The following is a 23,410-nucleotide window of genomic DNA, read 5'->3' on the forward strand; positions in this document are numbered from 1 at the left end:
AAGATAAATTATGTATATCTTCTCGTTATGTCAATAAAATAGTTACAAATTAAGGACAGGCGAATGCAAAAACTTATTTAATGTAATGGTTTAAATACATGCAGCCGTTGAACTACGTCTTCCAGAATACGTATGAGGTCAACGCAACATTTCATTCTTATAAATTAAAATTGTTAAGGTTGTCAAGATTGACGTGGCTACGTACGTACTAGTGTGATAAATTACATACCACACACTATACTTTATTTTATTTTTAATTTTTTAAAGTTTTATTTTAGTTTTATTCTTCTTAAACTAATTAAATTCTTCTACTCATCATTCATATACTACACATTTTGTAAGAGAAAAAAATAAAAAAAATAAAAAGATGTGATATGTAGTGTGAAAATGACAAATAAAATTTTTCATAAATTAATAAAAAGAAGAAGAAATTAAAAATATCATCAAAGAGAAAATCCTTGAAAAAATATAAAAAATGGAATTAGTAAATAATAGCCTTAGAGCATCCGCATACCATTCTCAAAATTCCCAAATTTTGGAGAAATTTTTTGAGATTTTGCCCCAAATCTCTCTCCATCCCATTCTCCATTTTATGGTGAATGGATGGGGATGCTATAATTGATATGCAAATATGGGAATCGACTGTTCATCCCAAACCATTCTCGTTGGTTGGTTTATGGGTTCCCTACCGCATCCCCCTCCTTTGACTGTTGGCTGCATTCGTTGTTTTGGCCCCTCCCTCGCACTGCGACTACTATCGTCGGCCTCATCTCCATCATCTCATCACTATAAGTCCAATCCCTTCCCTCGCATTCGGTTTCCTCCATTTCATGGGTTCTCCCATGCCCATTGTGTAGTCACGACTGTTCGGCTTCCTCCATGGAGAATTCTCTTCCATCTGGAATCCTCCATGGCTGTTTGCACCAGGGTTTTCTACCCCAATAGACCCCTATACGATTCCTCCATTGCTATGTTATGTGTTCTATTTGTATGCTTCGTGTGTGTTTTAATGCTATGTGATGTGTCAATACTTTGGGTTGGTCTATGCAAACCCATTGCTATGATCTGTTTCAATGATGTGTTATGTTTCAATGTCATGTGTCAATGCGTTGGGTTGGTCTGTGCAGACCCATTGCTATGTTTTGTTTCAATGTTGTGTTATGTTTCAATGTCCTTGTCATCTGTCAATACTTATTTGTTGTTTCAGTGCTATGTGTTGTGTCAATGTTTATTTTCTGTTTCAATGTTATGTGCTGTGTCATTGCTTATGTGTTGTTTCAATGCAATGTGCTGTGTCAATGCTTTGGGTTGGTCTGTGCAAACCTATTGCTATGGACTGTTTCAATGATGTGTTATGTTTCAATGCCATGTGTTGTATCAATGCTTTGGGTTGGTCTGTGTAGACCTATTGATATGTTTTGTTTCAATGTTGTATTATATTTCAATGCCCTTGTGCTCTGTCAATGCTTATTTATTGTTTTAATGCTATGTGCTGTGTCAATACTTATTTATTGTACCATACGTACTATGTGTTGTGTCATTGCAAAATGGGTTGCGAATGCTCTTATGTGCTATTTCAATACTATGTGCTAAGTTTCAATGCTATGTGCTCTATCAATACTTTGAGTTGGTTTGTGTAGACTCATTGCTATGATCTGTTTCAATGATGTGTAATGTTTCGATGCCATGTGTTCTGTCAATGCTTTAGGTTGGTCTATGCAGACATATTGCTATGTTCTGTTTCAATGCTATATTGTGTTTCAATGCCCTTCTACTATGTCAATGCTTATTTGCTGTTTCAATGTTATATGTTGTGTCATTGCTTATATGTTGTGTCAAGTCTCATTTGTTGTTTCAATGATAATGGTTAATTGATATAGCTTTATACTGGGAAATGGGTCTTCACAGATCAACCCAAAAGCATTAAAACAAAACATAGCATTGAAACAACACATAGCATTTTGTATACTTTGGGGGAGGAGGGGGGTTTAATTCATAAGTGTTAGTAGGGTCCATCCATATGGCAGGGTAATCCTAATCTGGATGACCATCAAACATTCTGTGATTTTTTTCACAAAAGGCAACTAGAGTTTAAGGTTTTGCAGCCGTTTTGTGCTATGTTGCTAATTTTGCTGTGATAGAGAAGTAATGTGCACACCTAATGTATGCAACCGGGGTATAAGACTTGTGATCGAGAAGTAATGTGCCTCACCTAACCTTTGTTGGATTACCTCCCACGGTTGTGATGATGACAGAGCCAAGATGGTGACACAGGAAATTTGGTTAGCTCCTCTATGACGTGGTAATTTGGACTACCAATAAGTTGTGGCAACCGGTTCTGCAGCCATTGGAGGGTGCCAAATTTCCAGCATGTTACCACTCGGTTCTTGAGCCGCCTATGAAATCACTACAAACTTTGTTGTTACATGTCTAACATTTGTACCGAATGTTATGTGTGTATATTTTTTTAAAGATGGATTTACAAGACCCTAGATATATGTACTTCAGCAGCCTCTTAAGTCAAGATCCTCAATTCGACCCCACTTACGATGGTCAAAGTGGACAGTCTCCTATGACTGTTGATGACTTTCCACCCATACCTCATAACAATTCTTTTAGCGTAAGGAAAACAGTTAGGGGTGTGAATTTCACTCCCGAAAAAAGCAAATTACTTGTCTTTGCATGACTTAATAGTAGTCTTGATGCCATCCAGGGAACTGACTAAAACACTCCAAATTTTGAGAATTTTTTTTTTTGAATACTTCCAACAGTTTAAATAAACCATAAATAACCGGACCATAAGATCCTTAATATATCGGTGGTCGTCCATTCAAAAGGTAACAAACAAAATTTGTGCGAAACTAGCCCAAGTTGAAGGGTTGAATCAAAGTGGCATGATCAGGCAAGACAAGTTAGAATATTGATGCTTTTACTTGTTTTACACAATAATTTATTTTTATCTCTATTGGTTTAATTGTCTCTCTTTGTTTACATTCAAGTTTGACAAAACAAAAATCATATACCAATTCCTAGAGAAATGCTTCTTCCAATTCGAGCATTGTTGGCACCTATTGAAGGACCAACCTAAATAGATTCAGCATTGCACAAATGAGGGTCCAAAGCGAAGGTCGACGATGTCTCTATCCCCGACCCCGACTCGATGTTCGGGAGCTACAGTAAATTCAATTTTTTTATCTCGAGGAGGAGAATGTTCTGGACAATGAAATTCAATATTTGAAGAGGCCAATGGGAAGAAAAGCTGAGAAAGGAAAACAAAAGGCTGGAGGTAGGCCAGCTAAGGAGATTGTTGTGCTCAGCAAGCTGAAGTATATGCTTCTAGAGGAGTCACGTGCTCAAGAGAAAGAATTTTTTCGCCTCAAGGCCTAGAAGATGGAATATGACAGGGAAAAAGAGGAAAATAAGACTCATTAAGTGGACGAGAGACTGAGGTTGGAGGCAGAGAAACTAGAGTTCACCAAGAAGGAAGCAGATGAACGCATTATGATGATCGACATGAGTAGCTTGCCTGGACTGCAACGTTATATTTCCAACAACGACAGAGGGAAATCAATGCGAGACGCAATGCTGCAAAAAATTTGTTGTGATTTGGTTTTTAAAAAGTTTATTTCTTTATTTTATGTTTCTTACAGTTTTGTATGGATGTGTGTACTATTTATAATTTCTACTGAGGTTGGATGTTACTGATACTGAGACAATTTAAATTTTGTAGGACGAGCGGTTAAACATTTATGTTAAAAGGTTGGATGTTATTGATACTGAGACAATTTAATTTTTTTTTATGCAGTTAAATATTTATGCTAGAAGGTTAAAAATGTTGCCATTGGATTATGTGTATGGATATTTTGAAAACAGAAAATTGGCCATTACAATTACAAAAACTATTACAGATTATCCCCTCATATTACATCTCATAATTTTTATCTTCTGTTGATGGAACATGTCTAGGGAATGAAAATTTGATAAATTGAAATATAGTCACTCATAACATGAAGAAAATACAAATATTATGATGCTAGTCTACTGTTGGGGAATAGAATTGTCATTGATGTTCAATAAGATCTGCTTGGAGTTGATGATGTGCCGAGTTGTCTCTAATTTGATGATAACGCTGGATGAAGTCCATAAGCTCGGTTGTACAATTGCGCGACAGTTCTGGGATTTCATCATCAAATTGATCATACTCAATGTTTGGAACTAGATTATCATCACAGTTGTTTTCGATGATCATGTTATATAGAATAACACATGCTTTCATTATATTTGTAAGATTTTTTATCTTGAACATTCGTGAAGATCCACAAATGATAGCAAATCATTGTTGAAGGACCACAAATGCACGCTCTTCATCATTTCGTGCTAATTCTTGTGCTACTATAAAATGTTTCTTCTTATGCTCTTGTGGAGATGAAATTGTCTTTATAAAAGTTGACTACTTTGGACAAATGTCATTGGCAAGGTAGTACCCCATTGTATACTCATTGCCATTGACTGAGTAATTTACTAGAAGAGCACGGCCTTGTGCCAGTTTCGTGAAAATAAAAGATCTCTCTAACACATTGATATCGTTATGCAAATCAGACAAACCAAAAAATGCATGTCATATCCAAAGATCATACGAATCAACCGTTTCTAAAATAATTGTTGGTTCACGACAATGGCCATAGTATATACCTTTCCACGCAGCGGAATAATTTTTTCACTTTCAATACATGCAATCAATACTTCCGAGCATCTTGGGGAATCCATATTGCTCACTAACCACGAGCAATCGAGAAATATCATTAGTATTTGGAGACCGCAAATATTCATTAGAAAAAACATCAACAATTGTGGTGCTTTCTCTAATTCGTATGTATTCATCCATAAAATCAGCAGTAACTCCATACGCAAGCATTCTAATGGCAACAGTTATCGTTTGCATAGAAGATAAACTAAGTTTTTCGACATTATCTTTTTTTTGGATGAAATATGGCTCGTAAGCCTCAACCTCATTAAGAATACGAAGAAATAGCGGACGACTCATATGGTATCTACTTCGAAAAAGATTTGAGGGATATACTGGTGGTTCTGCAAAATAGTCACGAAATAGTTGTTCTTGCCCTTGAATATGATCACACCAAATATACTTACGACGTTGGTGATTGCGACCATGCCGGGACGTTGATCCGACATCGTCATTAAGACCAACCTCTAACTCATCTTCAGAGAATAAGTTAAACAACAACTTGCGGAAGAACGAACGAGCCATTTAATAAAGTGAGTAGGAGATAAAGTCAGAAATTGAAAATATGTAAGATGAAATAGGGGATAGGTTCAAGAGAATGTGAGAATGTGATTGTAACCAAAATGCCTTTTAAAAAAAAAGTTATCATTACAATAAGACGAAAAAATGTCACTGTCAGAGAGAAGACAAAAAATATTACCGTTATAGAGAAGATAAAAAAAGTTACTGTTAGAGAGAAGACAAAAAATGTGATTTTTAAGAAGAAGAGGAAAAAGAAAAAGAAGGTAATAGTTAAGAATGGAAATAGAAGTGAGAGAAAACAAATAATAAAGAATGAATAGGAAAAAATTATTTTAATAGGATAGGGAAAAGATAGCTATTTGTACCCTTGAATATGATCGCACCAAATATACTTACGACGTTGGCGATTGCGATCATGCCGGGATGTTGATCCGTCATCGTCATTAAAAACAACCTCCAACTCATCTTCAGAGGATAAGTTAAACAACAACTTGCAGAAGACGAACGAATCATTTAATGAAGTGAGTAGGAGATCAAGTCAGAAATTGAAAATATGTAAGATGAAATAGAGGTTAGATTCAAGAGAATGTGAGAATGTGATTGTAACCAAAATGCCTATTAAAAAAAAAGTTACCGTTATAATAAGACAAAAAAAGTTACTGTTAGAGAGAAGACAAAAAATATTATTGTTGTAAAGAAGACAAAAAATATTTCTGTTTGAGAGAAGACAAAAAATGTGATTTTCAAGAAGAAAAGGAAAAAGACAAAAATGTAGTAGTTAAGAATGGAAATAGAAGTGAGAGAAAAAAAAGTAATAAAGAATGAATAGGAAAAAATTATTTTAATAGGATAGGAAAAAATAGGAAATGAGATATATGAAGTTTTTTGAAGATATGTAAAATTTGGGATAAAATTTAGGAAATGATGTATTTTAGTTAAAATATAAAGAGTTTTATGAGAAATGGGATGTGAATGCTCTTAATACCCAAAAAGCAGGCAAGAATGACTCGAAGTTAAATGACGTACTTTTAGTCAGCTTTGTGCATGAGAAAATCCTACGTTGCCATAATTTATATTACTCATTTTGTGAATAGATCTTCGTATCAACCCCTATTTTAGATCAGCTGAGACACACATTACGTGTCCCCAAGTAAAATGATAAAAAAATTCCACAACAAAACTAAATTTCCTCTCATTTCATGTTTCTTCTTGCTCCCTCTACCACGTGTCGCTCGAGCCCCCCTATCCCCGCCCCTCGCCCATCCTCTCCCCCCACCCCCACCACTCGCTCGCGTCGGCATCCTCTCTCGGACTCTCCCACCCGGCGTCGGTATCCTTTCCTCCACCTCTACCCCTACCCAGCATCGTTATCCTCTTCCCCACCCGCAACCCGCATCTCAACCTCTCCCCCACCCGTACCCCCCATAGGCCAAATGAGAAGCACTGCTGAGCATGAAAGGCTAAGGGAGGTGCGGTGGAGCTGCTGGTGGCTGAGGGAGGCTCGAGGTGGCGGCTGGAGCCGTGGCTGGCGACGTATGGCTCGGTGGCATAACAGAACCCGTATGGGTGAAACCCATTTCGAGAAAGAGAGGGAAAGGGCTGCCGTGCTCGACGGGGCTATAGGTGAGGTCAAGGGGCTCGATGGTGCTTGACGGTGGGGCTGGAGGATGACGAAGACGGTGGTAGCAGCGACAAATAATTAGGAGAACCCATTTCGGGTTTCGCGTGGGGGCTTCTGTCGAGCACGGTGCATTGTAGGTGGTTGGAGGTTGCCGGCGCAAGGGGAAGCCGATGGTGGTGGGCGGTGGCACTGCAGGTGGCGCATGACAATGCTGGGTGTGGCAATGAGTCGAGAGAGCGAATCGAGTGGGAGAGAGGGAATCGGGTGGGGAGGGGAAAACGGAATTTTGCAAAAAAATTACTCATTTTGCACGGTGACACATGATTTATTAAAAAATTTAAAACATAAATATATTAAAATTTTAGTATTTATTTTTTTGTATTTTTGAAAGCTATTTTGTTTTGAATATATATTTTAATTTTTTTTTAATAGGAGTGAGTGATATAATTGAAGGTATAGAATAATACTACCCTTGCGCATAGGTCTCTGATAGATGGTAAATTATGTAGTATTAATATTCTTAAAGATCTTGGTCTAAAATAGCTTTCTGTGTTAAATAAGAGTATTAATATAATATGAATTAACTTTATTTAACAAGTGAAATAATATTTTACATCTAATTAAATATAGAAGCGCTGTTGTGGGGCTGGTTAGCTACTTTCTAGGAAAACGAAGTTCTCTCTCCTCACTGCATGAATTTTTTTTTTTTTTTCCTTTTTGACAACTTCACGTGGTCTGGTCAAAAAACAGGTAACTGGGAAAGCCCGGATGTTGGATGAGATAATCAATTATGTTCAGTCCTTACAAAATCAAGTGGAGTTCCTTTCGATGAAGTTAGCTTCAGTGAATCCCAAGTCGTGTGACTTTGGATTAATGGGCCTAGAGAGATTGACAAGGATGGCATCCCCACTGGCACCTGCTGCAACACATTGCAGTCCCATAAATGATCACAAGAGGCCACGTACAAGCTAAAGCCCATGAATATGAAAGGTAAAAGACCCCTGGAGAGCCTCACGCTTCACGCCCATGTGCAGCAGGAGGAACACACGAAAAGGAGCTGTTGGGCTGGTACGTACGAGAGCTGCAGTTGGGACGTGCACGAGTCAAGTGGAGCGAATCAAATGAGGGCTGGGTACGGTTTCGCGAGAAGGATTCGCGTGATGCAGAGGGGCTTTGTTCGAATATATATATTCAGTTAGAAGTATATTTTAGGCCGAGATATTTTTTTCAGAGCATTTTTTCGGGGGTTCTTCTTGTTTTTCAGCAGTTCTTATTTTTTTCATTTGGTCAGTGTGTTTTCTTTGAAAAGCTAATTTTTGCATTTTAAGATTTAACTCATTTGGTTTCTTTTACTCTCAGATTTTGTGATAGTCTTATTTAGATTAATTTTTTATCCTAAAAATACCATGTATAATTAATTTATGAAACTTGGGTTGCGGTGAAATCTTTCTTTTATCTACATTATTTGCTAGATTTCTATAGAATTCGTATTTCATACTTTATTTTGTTGAGACCAGATTTTGGAAAATAGAAAGTTGAATAGATGCTCCTGCATCTGTTGTTGACATAAGGCACGAGAGACCCTTGAATTAATCAAGGTTTCTATCGGTCAAATGTTATAGTGAGATTTGTTGATGCTTTGGTGAGGACATTTTTAAACTTTAAGTATAATGTTCTTAATCTGTGATTTGTTAATACTTTGATTAGGTTAATAGAAGATAAATAGTGCCCAAAATTCTTGTGGAGTGTAGAAACAAAGGAAATTTAAAACCGTGATCCAAGTATTTGTTAAATTATTTCTTTGGAACTATTATTTTCAGCTTTATATTTAAAAATTCTGTTTGTTACTTGTAGAAATTGGAATTACAGTTTTTCATTGTTTAGAATATTAAATTTTCAGTAGCTAGTCCTTTTATGATTTAATCCATCTTTTTAATATTTACAAAATCGAGATCCTCAAAGCACAAACATATATTCTGTTTTCATTAAATATTTCTTTGTGAATATATTAAAATCCATTTTGTTCATTGTTCATACATACATAAAAAAATACAAAAAGAAAAAATTTTATACTTCATTTTATTTTTTCACACTTCTCATACATTAGCATACTTTCCAATTAAATTTCACAAATACTTTGATAACCCATTGTGATACCCCATTTGATATGGATAAGGGTAGGTGGTGTATGAGATCTCATATTGCTTGAGAAGGAAAAGTTCTTGCTTTTTATAAAGTTCAAATAGGACTTCAATTGTATAATTGATTAGTCCTTTTAAAATATAGACCATATGATTTAAGCCTTCCATTAGGACATTACACCCTTTGTCTCTGTGAAATACGATTCTGAAATTATTTTTGATACAACTTGATACTTCTACGTTTAGAAGCACAATTTAGACCGAGTCAGTCGCCATGGTGCGGATCACGGCGTGTCGCTTTGGTTTCTCCTTTCCCAGCTGCAGTTTAGTCTTTGGCCCTTCGGCTTCCGGGACAATCAGCTGTCACCCGTCTTATTCTTCACTGTATCGGTACGTGCGTGCATAAACGCTTTTGAATGATGAAGGCCATGAGCTTTTTTTTTTGAACAGGCCATGAGCTTAATTAAATTTAAAGTAGGACAAAAAAGGGTAGACAAAACAAACCATATCCTCGAAAGTTGAAAAAGAGTAACGGGCTAATTAACCAATAAGAAACATGATGCTCATGTTGAAATTTTGTGGCATTTACCGACAAGGTGGTATACATACCACCTGTACAACATAAAAGACGAGCAATATTTGCTTTGACATGATTATTAACCCAGTTGGTCACCTCTATAGTTGCGAAAAGTTTGCCGATACTCTCTCAGTTTGAAACCAAAGAAGCCTCCAAAGTTGCTAAATGATAGCCATAACCTATCCAAGGTTCAATAGACTTAGTAGTAGCCCACCAGGCCTATGGCAACGTTATAATTTTGCCGCCGCCGATGACATTCTTCTTACGACGAGGCCTCACTAGGCAACAATTAGCATAAACAAGAGATTGATCGACCAAACAAAATGGCGCAAGCTCGTAGGCCGCAGCTCAAGAATTAAAGAATGTCCCAACTTCTTTGCATGTATGAAGGCAAAGGAGCAACCAACTCAAGGCTTTCTACTTGTGAAAGATGGTAGTCTGAAGAAAATTGCACATTTTGCAAAGCCATGGACACATTGGGCAATACCATTTGCTTGCAATGAAGATGAAGCCGAGGGTGCTTCTCGGAGATACTACCACTCTGAAAATCAAGGCCAAAGGGAATGGTCTTCCCCTTTGTAACATTCTCATGTGATTCCCTTTCAAGACTTGGCCAAGGCAAATGTTTCAACTTTTTATGAGCTTGCCATCCATATTTGAGGTCTCCCACTATCGGTGTTCCTAATACCTCAGCACAGTGTACACGGAGCTGAATGTCCCATAACAGGGGAGGAGGGAGGTTTGTACAAGACAATGATGAGTCAGGAACCGATGAAAAAACGACACACTACACTCACTCATGAATAGATAGCATTTAACTCTTCTCCTTACCTGGTGCTTTCTACCAGTCAGAGGTGAGAGCTCTAGCCATGTGTACCCTGATAAATCACCATTAACATAAGAAACAGGTACAAACACGTCACATCAAAATGATTTGACAGGAATTATTCAAGAAAGTCAAGGGTGTGTTCCCGATCTCCTTTTATAGATGTAGTATGAGTGCAACTGAATAAAATGTTTCAATATGAATCCTGCATTTGAAATTATGCTGCAATGCTATCTATTAGTATCAAAAGCTGGAGTGAAGTTCACTGAACAATATTATAAAGAGGCTCGTCACTAACCATAACACGAAGATTTAATGACTTGATACTTTGTTAATGCATGCTGAGCTGACATATTTTGGGCATTATCAACAATTGTAATCCGATCAGATTTACCATTGTCCACTACCACCTGAATCAATCACAGTTAAAAAACTAGAAGTAAACATAAACTAGAAATAAGAGGTAATCAAATCAACAGTTGTTAAGAACCAAGGTGTTCCTTACCTTCCCCAATGGGACTGAAATTAACCCCTTTCGCCGTCTTGGAGATCCAATGACAAGAGCCCAATACCTTCTTTCCAGGATTCTTACTTCATTGTCAACGTCCTTGAGATGTATGTTAGTTAAACATATCAGGTTGAATTGTTACCAATCAACAGCTATGCACTTCCCATAAATATGTCAGGCTTCAGAAAATAAGTACACAGAATCAGGGAGCAGGCCTTTACTCACATCTTTTGCACCAAAAGTTTTCTCGCGGAAGATTGAGTGTAGAACTGCCGCACTCGTTTGTGTTCTCCCCATCACCAAGATGCCACTACTATCTCTATCAAGTCTATGAACCTATAAAAGCTTGATTATGGAAATATAGAGATCCAGGGTTTTTATTCAAGCAAATAAGTCGTCTGTATAAGCAACTCTTGGAATTATTGAGAGGGAGGGAGGGGGGGGGGGGGTGGAGGTGAGAAACCAATATGGAAAAAGGGGGAGGGAAGCAAGTGGTGAGATTTTTTCTTGCTTCCCTCCCCCTTTTGCCATATTGGTTTCTCACCTCCACCACCCCCCCCCCCCCCCCCCCAACAAAAACAAAAAAAAAAAAAAGAAAACAAAAGAATGTTCTTATATCCATTTCTTTTTTACATTCAAGATAGTAAAGGGTTTTAATATGAGGATTTAACACTGCCTCGTTTGGATTCGAAAATGAGTTGAGATGAGTTGTGAATAGTAGTGAGATGAGTTGTGAATAGTAGTGAGATTTGTGAAAATTTGGACAACAAAGATTAAGATAATGTGAGCACAATGCAAGCTTCTATTGTAGAGTAAGAAAAGGAAAAGAATTTAATTCATATATTTAATGGAAGGCAAAAAGTTCAACAATGGGAAAAAAAAAAAAAACAGCCAATAAAGTAGCATAATCAATTCGAACCCTTGTATCAATAATAAATTTAAGGCAACATATTTTCATTATGCTAGCATATCTTACATCTTTGCAATGACCTCAAATCTAAGAGTGCTATAGAGCTACTTCAATCGTAGACATATTTAACTTCTAAGCAATCACCATGTTTCTTGACAAACATATGCAGAACAACAAAAATGTACATTCAATAGCTTGTGTGGCAAATTTGAAGCTTTGGCCATGATACAAACTGCTTACACCTTTTGGAGGTAACAAAAACTGTTCTTGGTAATAACACAAGGATACTCACCAGCCGAGGGGTTTCTGAATAGTCGTAAGTTAAACAAGTAGCCGCGAGCTCATCTAAACTTTGTTTGATGCCGATGCCACCCTGTCCAATTTAAGCATTGGTCATACTTTAAAATCCAACACCCAAAAGCCTCAAAAGTGGGAAAGAATTCAGAACAAATATTTTGATAGCTAACCTGTACGGGCATTCCAGGGGGTTTATTTACAACAACGATTGCTGGATCCTAAATTTCGAAAATCATATCAAGTCACATATTGGAAACACAAATTAGCTATGTGTGCGTGTGAAGCAAAACTAGTGAAAAGGACAGCAACCTTGTACAACACCAGGCTACGGACGAAGTTCGCTTCTTCCTCATTGCAATGGCAGTCTTGTTTTTCAAAGGGAAACTCTTGAACAGTAATCGGAAGAAAGATTCGATCACCTACATTCATCGAGTCCTTCGCCGACACCTTTTAATAATGATTCTATGCATACATCAGAAACTAAAAATAATCTTCCCCATGGCAACTGAAAAGAAATTTTAGTATGGCATCGCTTTTTAACATTCATACATACAGTAATCAATTATTAAACACCGTATACAAACAAAAACAAAGCTTCATTTAGAAAGTAGCAATCAGTACTTAATTAGTTACCCTTTTGAGGCGGCGTTCTTGTTGAACTTGAGCATCTACACAAATGCTTCCTACATCGTTGGATTCTCTTCGAACCTGTAATTATAATCACAGCCTTACTAATTATTGAAGCATTCTGTGGTCACAATTTGTTTTATTTAGGTATTGAGAATGCCAAAACCTGAAAAAGTTCTGAAAGTGTAAACGGGGGCAACTTGGGACCTGTCTCAGACGAAAGAGCTTCTGTACAAGGCTTCTGGGCAGGTCCGGGCAGCACCGAAGCACCCATTTGAGCGCCGTGGTGGTAGTGGAGGTGGAGGTGGTGCTGGTGGTTACACCAGATTTTATTCGGGCCCGGTTACGGGAGATTTCTTTGCCGAAAGCGGCGCCGTTTACGGTCGGGGTGAAAGGGGGTAAAGTGAACCATTTGTCGCTGTTGTTACCTTCTTTTTTGTCAGTTCCGGTGGCGCAGTATGAGCGCAAAACGTGTAAGGCAGGGATGCAGGGTATAAACCGGTCGCGTGCGGTGGTTGGCGGTGGAGATAGAAGGTTGAAGAGGCGGAGGATGATGCACGAGTTTACCATGATATTTTGGGTGGATTCTGCATAGAGAGGAAAGGGTTTTAGTAACGGCGACGGGCTTTCTTGGGTTGGGCCCCTGTTCGTTAGTGCCCAGATAGAATCGAGTTGGACTCTCAAGGATCCGTTTGTTTTCGGAGATGAGATGAGATGAGTTGAGATTAAAGTTTAAAAATTAAATAAAATATTATTAAAATATATTTTTTAATATTATTTTTATTTTAGAATTTGAAAAAGTTAAATTATTTATTTTATTTTGTATTAGAAGTTAAAAAAATTGTAATAATTAGATGAAATGAGATTAGATATTTTCTAAAAACAAACGAACCCTTAATTTTTGAGTACAGAGGGAGGGCGCAAGCTTGGGCCATTACTTTGATTAATAGATAAAAGATGTCCAGTTGGTAATATTAGCCATTAGTGGGGAAGCTCTAATAAGGCAGATAACTCTAATTATTGAAGATATTGGTCATATATTACAAAATCTGAATGATTAGAGTATTAAAAAAATTCATCGATCTCAAAATTGATGTGCGCATTCAGTGACGCAGTGGGTAACAATCAACTTAGGTTTTGGTTGCATACCTTAGATAATATACTCAGTTGTATTTTGTATATCGAAAGACCCTTCCTCTATATGATTGTAATATTTTTATATCAATGTTAAGCATGCTTAATTAGAAAAAAAAAAATGAAGAAGAAGAAGCAATGACCCTCTGATCAGTCTCAGAGATAACATTTCCTTCCTCCAATACTACTACATGCACATGCAGTATGCCAATATTGATACCTGTTCAGTCGTTGATTTTGGACCCTAGTTGAAGGTCTCTGATAGGAACCAAGGTGGGCCTACTCTTAAAGATCCTTTGCAAGTTCCAGATGGGCCAATTACAAGATCAAAGGCCAAGAAGATCAAGGAAGCAATGCAAGGATTGGTGCAATCCACTTGGGATGAAGCCAGCAAGAGCCCAACACTGAAGATGGGTCTGAAAGAAGAAGAACCAGCTTTGATCCACTTTATTCATGCTGAGGAAGACATGACTTAGAGATACGGCCTATTGTTATTGGAGGCTTCTAATTTGGTTAAATGATTTATTTTACTAGTTTAGAATAAGTGGGATTGAAAATGCTTGGCTCACATGTCTTATTTCTTATGAACTATGTTTTTGGGAAGGCCTTGTATTTTGGCCAAGGGCTTATTTGGAAAGTTACATTTTAGGAACTAGGGTTTCATCAATTTATTGTTGGGGTTACTGTAGCCGCGGGTACTGTAGCCGGTACTGTTCATCAAGGGTAATTTTGGGAAAAAGGGGCTTTATTTTGGCTAGGGTTTTGATTAGGTTTGGGTTTAAAAACTCTTTGTAGCCTCATTTGAGAGATTAGACAATATTGAATTTTATTTGTGAGTTGAGTTTTCTCCTCTTGTTCTTGATTGAACTCTTGAACTTATCAAAGGTAAATCACAACCTTTGTGGCGTTCCTTCTTTGTAATCTGGGTTCTTGAGACGGGTTCTTCAACGGGTCTAGATTTTAATATAATCTAGGTTCTTGAAACGGGTTCTCATCGGGTCTAGATTCTCCATCCTTGACTTGATTTTTGGCTTTCTTGGGGAGTTTTCAAATTGATTGTGGGTTCAAGGGAATTCATTCCCACGGGTTCATATCATTTGGTATTCAGAGCAAGGTTTCCAATCAGGTCTTATTCTATCTTTTATTTCTTGCATATTTAATTCTAGGGCTTCATTGTTCTAGGATTGATTACAAAAAAAAAAAAAAAATAGTGGTGGTTAGCAGACTTCTTCACTATTGTTAGGGTTGCTGAAAATCATTGTTCTAGGGTTTGTGTTGGCTGAAATCTCTTGTTCTAGGGGCTGCCGTATATCACTTGCCCAAGGGTTTTTGAGTTATTGTTAGGGTTTTCTCAACTGCTTATTCTTGTTTGTGATCAAATCAGTTGGTGAAAGGAAAAGAAAAGAAAAGAAAAGAAAAGAAAAGAAAGGAAAAAAAAAAAAAAAATTCGAGGATTTTTTTCATGAGCCTTATCATCAAAGGGGGTGATTCTAGTTGGTATCTTGTCTTATTGTTAACTGTTTCATTCGTATAATTTCCTTGATTCCCGTGCCATTTTTTTTCATTCCTTCCGTGTTCTCTTGTTCTTGTTTCTTGGACCTAATTACTAGTTGGGATAAAACAAAGTTGCTTTGTCTTGATTGAGTCAATTAGTTCTTAAAGAACTGGAGTGGGAAAACTCTTGAGGTAAAAGGCAAGAGAGTGTGAGACTATTATCGAAAAAAGCCAATTAAGAGTGAAACACGAGTGGAGTGTCATTATTCGAGTGTAAACACGTGAGGGAGTGTGTGAGGTTTATTTATTTTTTTTTTTTTCCCACTAACATTCTTTTGTGTAGCGCCTGATAATGTCTCATCGGAGTAGCGCATCACCAAGGGGGAGAGCAGATAACTCATCCTTTGTGTTGCAAGCCATGCAACAACAGTTTGAGCGGTTGAATTTGGTGTTGGGTGAAGTGAGGGATAGGATGGATCATCAAGAAGCAGCGATTAGAAATCTACAAGGTGGGAGGGACAGGAGGCGACGTGAGCATAGAGTTGAAAATCAGTATGAGAATGAAGGAGATGGTGAGGATGAGGAAGACTTAGCATCTGACGTTGGGTCGGGTAGAAATAGAAGAGTTAGACATGAAAGAGGATTTGAGGGGAATCTAAGGGGTCGGGATGGTGTAGATGGAGACCTTGGTAGCATCAAAATGAAAATACCACCTTTCCAAGGTAGAACTGACCCTGAGGTTTATCTAGAGTGGGAGAAAAAAATAGAGTTGGTGTTTGATTGCCATAATTACTCTGAGGAGAAGAAAGTGAAGTTGGCGGTAATTGAATTCACTGATTATGCTATTATTTGGTGGGATCAATTAGTGACCAATAGGAGGAGGAATTATGAGAGGCCTATAGAGACATGGGGAGAGTTGAAAGCTCTCATGAGGCGGAGATTTGTTCCTAGCCATTACTATAGAGACCTTTACCAGAAATTACAAAATCTTACACAGGGATCTAGGAGTGTAGAGGATTACCATAAGGAGATGGAGGTGGCGATGATTCGGGCTAATGTAGAGGAGGACCGAGAGGCCACCATGGCTAGATTTTTGAGTGGGTTAAATAGGGACATAGCCAATGTAATTGAATTACAACATTATGTGGAGATAGAGGACATTGTGCACATGGCTATGAAGGTGGAGAGACAATTAAAGAGAAAAGGGACAGCAAGGTACACTTCGGTTTCTAGCACTACTTGGAAATCAAAATGGGATAGGAATGATCCAGGTGAAGCAAAGAGAAAGACCGAACCACCTAAGGGAAAAGATGAGGGAACTAGCAACAAACCCAAGGTAGAATCGCAACCTTCACGGAATAGAGATATCAAATGTTTTAAGTGTTTGGGTTCAGGGCACATTGCTTCTCAATGTCCAAATAGGAGGGTGATGATTATGCGTGACAATGGAGAGGTGATGACTGAGAGTGAGGATGATAGTGATGAGGTGCCCGAGTTGGATGATGCTAGTGATGATGATGGAGTGGTATACCCTGTGACAGGTGAGTCTCTTGTTACCAGGCGTGCTCTTAATGCACACATTAAGGTGGATGATGCAGAGCAACAGAGAGAGAACATTTTCCATACTAGATGCCATGTCAACAATAAGGTATGTAGTATGATCATTGATGGAGGGAGTTGTACTAATGTGGCTAGCACTACTTTGGTTGAGAAATTGAATTTACCAACCTTAAAACACTCTAGACCATACAAATTGCAGTGGTTGAATGATTGTGGAGAGGTTAGGGTGGATAAACAAGTGTTAGTTACTTTTTCTATTGGGAAGTATCAGGATGAGGTGCTTTGTGATGTTGTGCCTATGCATGCGGGCCATATTTTATTGGGGAGGCCATGGCAGTATGATAGGAGGGTGACACATGATGGGTTCAAGAACATGTACAGCTTTGAAAAGGAGGGCAAAACAATTAAGCTTGCTCCTTTAACTCCAAGCCAGGTCTATGAGGACCAATTGAAATTGAAAAGTGAGATTGCTCAAAAAAGAAAAAGTGAAAATAAGAGTGATCAGAAGAGAAAGAGTGAAAATGAGAGTGATAAAAAAAGGAAGAGTGAAAAAGAGATTGAGCAAAAAAGAAATAGTGAGAGTGAAAAAGAGCATAAAAGAAAGAGTGAAAAAGAAAGTAGAGAGGTGGCTGAGAGTAAAGAAAAAAGAGTAGAGCCACTAGAGAAAAAAGAAAGAGAGTCTTCTGAGAGAAAAGGAAAGGCAAAAGTGAGTTTTTATGCAAGAGAGAGTGAGGTTAAGAGGGCTTTCTTCGCAGATCGCCCTATGATTTTTCTTGTCTATAAAGAGTCTTATCTTACTCTTGATGAAACTAACCAGTTTCTTCCTAGTTTGGCTGTTTCTTTGTTGCAGGAGTTTGAGGATGTATTCCCGGATGAGATGCCAAATGAGTTGCCACCCATTAGAGGCATTGAGCACCAGATTGATTTTGTGCCGGGGCTGCTATTCCAAACCGACCAGCCTATAGGAGTAATCCAGAGGAGACAAAGGAGCTTCAGAGGCAAGTTGAGGATTTGATGAGCAGGGGGTACGTGAGGGAGAGCATGAGCCCTTGTGCTGTACCAGTGCTACTGGTGCCAAAGAAGGATGGGACGTGGAGGATGTGCATTGATTGCAGGGCGGTCAACAATATCACGGTAAAGTATCGCCATCCCATTCCTAGATTGGATGATATGCTTGATGAATTGCATGGCTCATGTATTTTCAGTAAAATTGATCTTAAAAGTGGGTACCATCAAATTAGAATGAAAGAGGGTGATGAATGGAAAACTGCTTTTAAGACTAAATATGGGCTTTATGAATGGTTGGTTATGCCATTTGGACTTACAAATGCGCCCAGTACTTTCATGAGATTAATGAACCATGTCCTAAGTGCATTCATAGGCAAGTTTGTGGTTGTGTACTTTGATGATATCTTAGTGTACAGCAAGAACTTAAATGAACATATTGACCATTTGAGATATGTGTTTGATGTGTTGAGATGTGAAAAGTTGTATGCTAATTTCAAGAAATGTGCCTTTTGCATGGAAAAAGTTGTTTTTCTTGGTTATGTTGTTAGTACGAAGGGTATTGAGGTGGATGAAGAGAAAGTCAAGGCCATCAAGGAGTGGCCAACGCCAAAAAGCATCACTGAGGTAAGAAGCTTTCATGGCTTAGCAAGCTTTTATCGGCGTTTTGTTAAAGACTTCAGCACCATTACTGCACCACTCACTGAGGTAATTAAAAAGAATGTTGGGTTTCATTGGGGGGCTAATCAAGAGAATGCTTTTGCCACTATTAAAGAAAGGTTGTGCTCTGCACCTGTGTTAGCATTACCTGATTTTAACAAAGCTTTTGAGATTGAATGTGATGCCTCAGGAATTGGGATTGGAGCCGTTTTGATGCAAGATAAGCGTCCCATAGCCTTCTTCAGTGAAAAGTTAAGTGGGGCATCCCTGAACTACCCTACTTATGACAAAGAGCTTTACGCTCTTATTCGTGCATTAGAGACTTGGCAGCACTACCTATGGCCAAGGGAATTTGTGATCCACACCGATCATGAATCATTGAAGCATCTCAAGGGTCAAGGTAAGTTGAATAAAAGGCATGCTAGATGGATGGAATACATTGAGACATTTCCCTATGTCATCCGTTACAAGCAAGGTAAGGAGAACATTGTTGCTGATGCTCTATCCCGGAGGTATGTACTTCTTACTTCTATGAGTGCTAAAATGCTTGGGTTTGAATATGTGAAAGACATGTATGCCGATGACGCTGATTTTTCTAATGTGTATGTGGCATGTGATAAGGCGGCATTTGGTAAGTTTTACAAGCATGATGGTTATTTGTTTAAAGAAAGCAAACTTTGTCTGCCAAATTGTTCTATGCGTGAGTTATTGGTGCGTGAGGCACATGGTGGGGGATTAATGGGACACTTTGGTGTCAAGAAAACTTTAGACATTTTGCATGAACATTTCTTTTGGCCTAAGATGAAGAGAGATGTTAACCGTATTTGTGGAAGGTGCATTACATGTAGAAAGGCCAAATCTAAGGTTTTGCCACATGGGTTGTATACACCCTTACCCGTTCCTAGTGAGCCATGGGTAGACATATCTATGGACTTTGTTTTGGGGCTGCCTAGGACCAAAAGGGGTAGAGATTCTATTTTTGTGGTTGTGGATAGATTCAGTAAGATGGCACATTTCATTCCATGCCATAAAACAGATGATGCAACCAACATAGCTGACTTGTTTTTCCGGGAGATAGTGCGACTCCATGGTGTACCTAGGAGTATTGTTTCTGATAGGGATGTTAAATTCCTTAGCTACTTTTGGAAGGTGTTGTGGGGGAAATTGGGTACTAAGCTCTTATTTTCCACTACTTGTCATCCGCAGACTGATGGTCAGACTGAAGTAGTTAATAGGACTTTAACTCAACTTTTATGCACTGTTGTTCATAAGAATTTAAAAACTTGGGAGGATTGTTTGCCATTTATAGAGTTTGCATATAATAGGACGATGCATACTACTACTTCATACTCTCATTTTGAAATTGTTTATGGATTTAATCCACTTACTCCTTTGGATTTGATGCCTTTACCTGTTGATGACAGGAGTAGTTTGGATGGACAAAAGAAGGCGGAGTTAGTGAAGTCACTTCATGAGAGGGTACGGCTTCAAATTGCCCAAAAGAATGAAAGGGTTGCGTCCCAAGCCAATAAAGGACGAAGGCGTGTCATCTTTGAACCAGGAGATTGGGTTTGGGTTCACATGCGCAAAGAAAGATTCCCAGTCCATAGAAGGACTAAGTTACATCCTCGAGGAGATGGACCTTTCCAAATTCTTGAGAAAATTAATGACAATGCATATAAAGTGGATCTTCCAGGTGAGTATAAAGTTTCTGCAACTTTCAATGTTTCTGATCTTTCTTCTTTTGATGTAGGTGAAGATTCGAGGTCGAATCCTTTTGAGGAGAGGGGGAATGATAGGAACCAAGGTGGGCCTACTCTTAAAGATCCTTTGCAAGTTCCAGATGGGCCAATTACAAGATCAAAGGCCAAGAAGATCAAGGAAGCAACGCAAGGATTGGTGCAATCCACTTGGGATGAAGCCAGCAAGAGCCCAACACTGAAGATGGGTTTGAAAGAAGAAGAACCAGCTTTGATCCACTTTATTCATGCTGAGGAAGACATGACTTAGAGATACGGCCTATTGTTATTGGAGGCTTCTAATTTGGTTAAATGATTTATTTTACTAGTTTAGAATAAGTGGGATTGAAAATGCTTGGCTCACATGTCTTATTTCTTATGAACTATGTTTTTGGGAAGGCCTTGTATTTTGGCCAAGGGCTTATTTGGAAAGTTACATTTTAGGAACTAGGGTTTCATCAATTTATTGTTGGGGTTACTGTAGCCGCGGGTACTGTAGCCGGTACTGTTCATCAAGGGTAATTTTGGGAAAAAGGGGCTTTATTTTGGCTAGGGTTTTGATTAGGTTTGGGTTTAAAAACTCTTTGTAGCCTCATTTGAGAGATTAGACAATATTGAATTTTATTTGTGAGTTGAGTTTTCTCCTCTTGTTCTTGATTGAACTCTTGAACTTATCAAAGGTAAATCACAACCTTTGTGGCGTTCCTTCTTTGTAATCTGGGTTCTTGAGACGGGTTCTTCAACGGGTCTAGATTTTAATATAATCTAGGTTCTTGAAACGGGTTCTCATCGGTCTAGATTCTCCATCCTTGACTTGATTTTTGGCTTTCTTGGGGAGTTTTCAAATTGATTGTGGGTTCAAGGGAATTCATTCCCACGGGTTCATATCAGTCTCATATCATACGAAGTTCGTTCCTACTAGGGTTGTACAACAAACCAGAGAACTGACCAGAACCGACTCAGACCGGCCAGCCGAGCTCGGAACTGGCCGAAACTGGTGGAAAACCGGTCAGCGTGCGGTACAAAATTGAGAAAATCGATATCAGCCGGTTCGACGTCGGTTCGAACCTGGTTCAAACCGCTGAACCGGCCGACTAAAGAAATTAATTTTTTTTTTAATATACTCTATACTTAAAACGACGCTGTTCTACTTAAGTTTAAGTGGAACGGCGTCGTTTACTCCTATAATTGTGTTTTAAACATAACTGAAACGACGCAGTTTGATAATAAACCAAACGGCGTCGTTTTATTTATAACGTATTAAAACGAATAAGTAGAACGACGTCGTTTTGTTTAAACCAAACGGCGTCGTTTCAATATCAATCCGTCTTCTTCCTCGCGTCTCAGTTTTCATCCCCTCTCTCTCTCTCTCTCTCTCTCTAGTCTCTACTCTTTCAGACGAAGCTCGGTCTGAGAACCGACCGTGAACCGCCACAGAAATGAAGCATTGGCCGGCATCGGCGTTTCTCCTCCCCATCGATTCGTTTCGACCGGTTTTCTCCCCCAAAATTTAAGCGTCGGTCGATGTCGGTTTTGCCCAAAAATCTTGCCGAAGGGGTCGGTTTTCACCCCTAATTCCTACAGGCCGCTAAACCCATGCTTTAATATTATTGCTTTTTGTGGAGTATGGTTTATTTTTGTGGCGGTCTGACTTGATGACCTGATACGACAAGGATTCGATAATGTTTTTGGGTGGATTTTCAATGAGGAAAAACTTTGGCACTATTTTTTTACTCTGAAAATAATAGAGAGAAAGTTTATTCGATATTTGCGCGACAGATAGCTTGAACGAAACTTATGTAGAGAGTTCACTCGAGACTCGCTCGACAGGTTACTCGAGCGAATATCAGATAGAGAGTTCACTTGAGACCCGTTTGACAAGTCGCTCGAGTGAATATCGAATAGAGAGTTTGTTTGATTTGCGCTCGATACTTTGCTTTAGTGAATATCACAAAAAATTGAAAATTAGGACTTCCGCCACGTAACCCTATAAAGATGCTTATTATGAATAGTATGGTCGATTGAATAGTGAAATTTCACCTAAAATTGTATTTTGTAATTTCTCAACATAATAAAATTCTTTGGAATTCTGTAGATGCAGACACGTTGCCGAATCATCTAAATTTATGTCGTGTGATTAATTGATTGTTTTTTTCTTGTTTGGTTTTGCTTTTTCTATCATTGTTTTTCACAATCAGTACAAAAAAATGAACTTTTGTGTCCATTTAATTGCGGCGAAAAGATCATTTGTGACCAAAACAGATTCATTTTGACTGTAAATAGTCATTTTGCTGAAATTAACTGGCCACAAATAAGCAGTTTTCTTGTAGTGAACATTTTGAGCCAAATGTCACACTTTGGAAAGATTTAGATTTTAATATCTTCAAACGTCTGATCATGAAAATGACTCAATGAGAGTCTTTAGATGCTCACTTGGTTTTGCACGCAAAGTTTCGGGCAGGATCTTCTTCTGTTTGGTTGTAGAATTGAAGTCACGTACGTTAGCTAGGTCGATCACAAAATGACGGTGAAATGCAATAAATGGCCAAATATTGCTTATCGTCTTAAGATGAGCATATATGCATGCAGTTAGGTAGGATTGATTCAATTATTACGAGCACTAGTAAGTCGCTTTCGATAGCTAGCTTGGCTTGGCTTGGCTTGGCTTGGCGCGACAGTTTGTTTTAGTTTCATGGTAGGGATTGGGTAATGATCATTGCTTGCTCTTCATTGTGAGAGAACTAACGAATGGACTCCTACCTGATTCAATGTCAACCACAGTCTAAGTTAGGTTTTAATCACGGCACCAACTGTTCGATCATGTGCAAATGCTCTAACTGTAGATGCATGCTTAGGATCCTTCAAACTACTCCACAAAGTTACAAACAAGGTTTCCAAATTGTGATACTTCTCGTTATTCTAATAAATGGCCTCAATATATTATTAAGGAGTTTTCTCAAGTCCTCCATAAGGAAATAAAAATCATGTTCATTAATTTGGCAGAAAGTCTTCCTTGATCAGCTGCAAGCCTGCATGCGTTTTCAG

The 23,410-nt window shown here is 38.4% G+C and overlaps 2 protein-coding genes across 3 annotated transcripts; both read right to left on the reverse strand.

Annotated features, from left to right (window-relative positions):
• Nucleotides 1-4,723: 4,723 nt before the first annotated feature.
• On the reverse strand, nt 4,724-5,269 carry LOC121254147. The gene has a single exon (XM_041154106.1). The coding sequence runs from the start codon at nt 5,267-5,269 to the stop codon at nt 4,724-4,726; it is 546 nt and encodes a 181-aa protein (XP_041010040.1).
• A 4,251-nt stretch (nt 5,270-9,520) lies between these two features.
• Nucleotides 9,521-13,367, reverse strand: LOC121256262 (RNA pseudouridine synthase 4, mitochondrial). 2 transcript variants are annotated; one of them, XM_041156994.1, is made up of 10 exons: nt 12,981-13,367; nt 12,780-12,854; nt 12,456-12,593; nt 12,317-12,364; nt 12,142-12,222; nt 11,165-11,275; nt 10,937-11,038; nt 10,730-10,841; nt 10,437-10,483; nt 9,521-10,314 (listed from the first exon to the last, which is right to left on the reverse strand). In XM_041156994.1, exons 1-10 carry the CDS (start codon nt 13,341-13,343, stop codon nt 9,961-9,963), a joined length of 1,431 nt encoding a protein of 476 aa, XP_041012928.1. In that variant the 5' UTR covers nt 13,344-13,367; the 3' UTR covers nt 9,521-9,960. The 2 variants fall into 2 exon arrangements, with proteins under 2 accessions (XP_041012928.1, XP_041012929.1); XM_041156995.1 differs by having other exon boundaries at nt 12,940-13,184.
• Nucleotides 13,368-23,410: the final 10,043 nt, after the last annotated feature.

This window comes from Juglans microcarpa x Juglans regia, chromosome 3D (assembly GCF_004785595.1).
Source record: "Juglans microcarpa x Juglans regia isolate MS1-56 chromosome 3D, Jm3101_v1.0, whole genome shotgun sequence".
NCBI classification, from domain to species: Eukaryota; Viridiplantae; Streptophyta; class Magnoliopsida; order Fagales; family Juglandaceae; genus Juglans; species Juglans microcarpa x Juglans regia.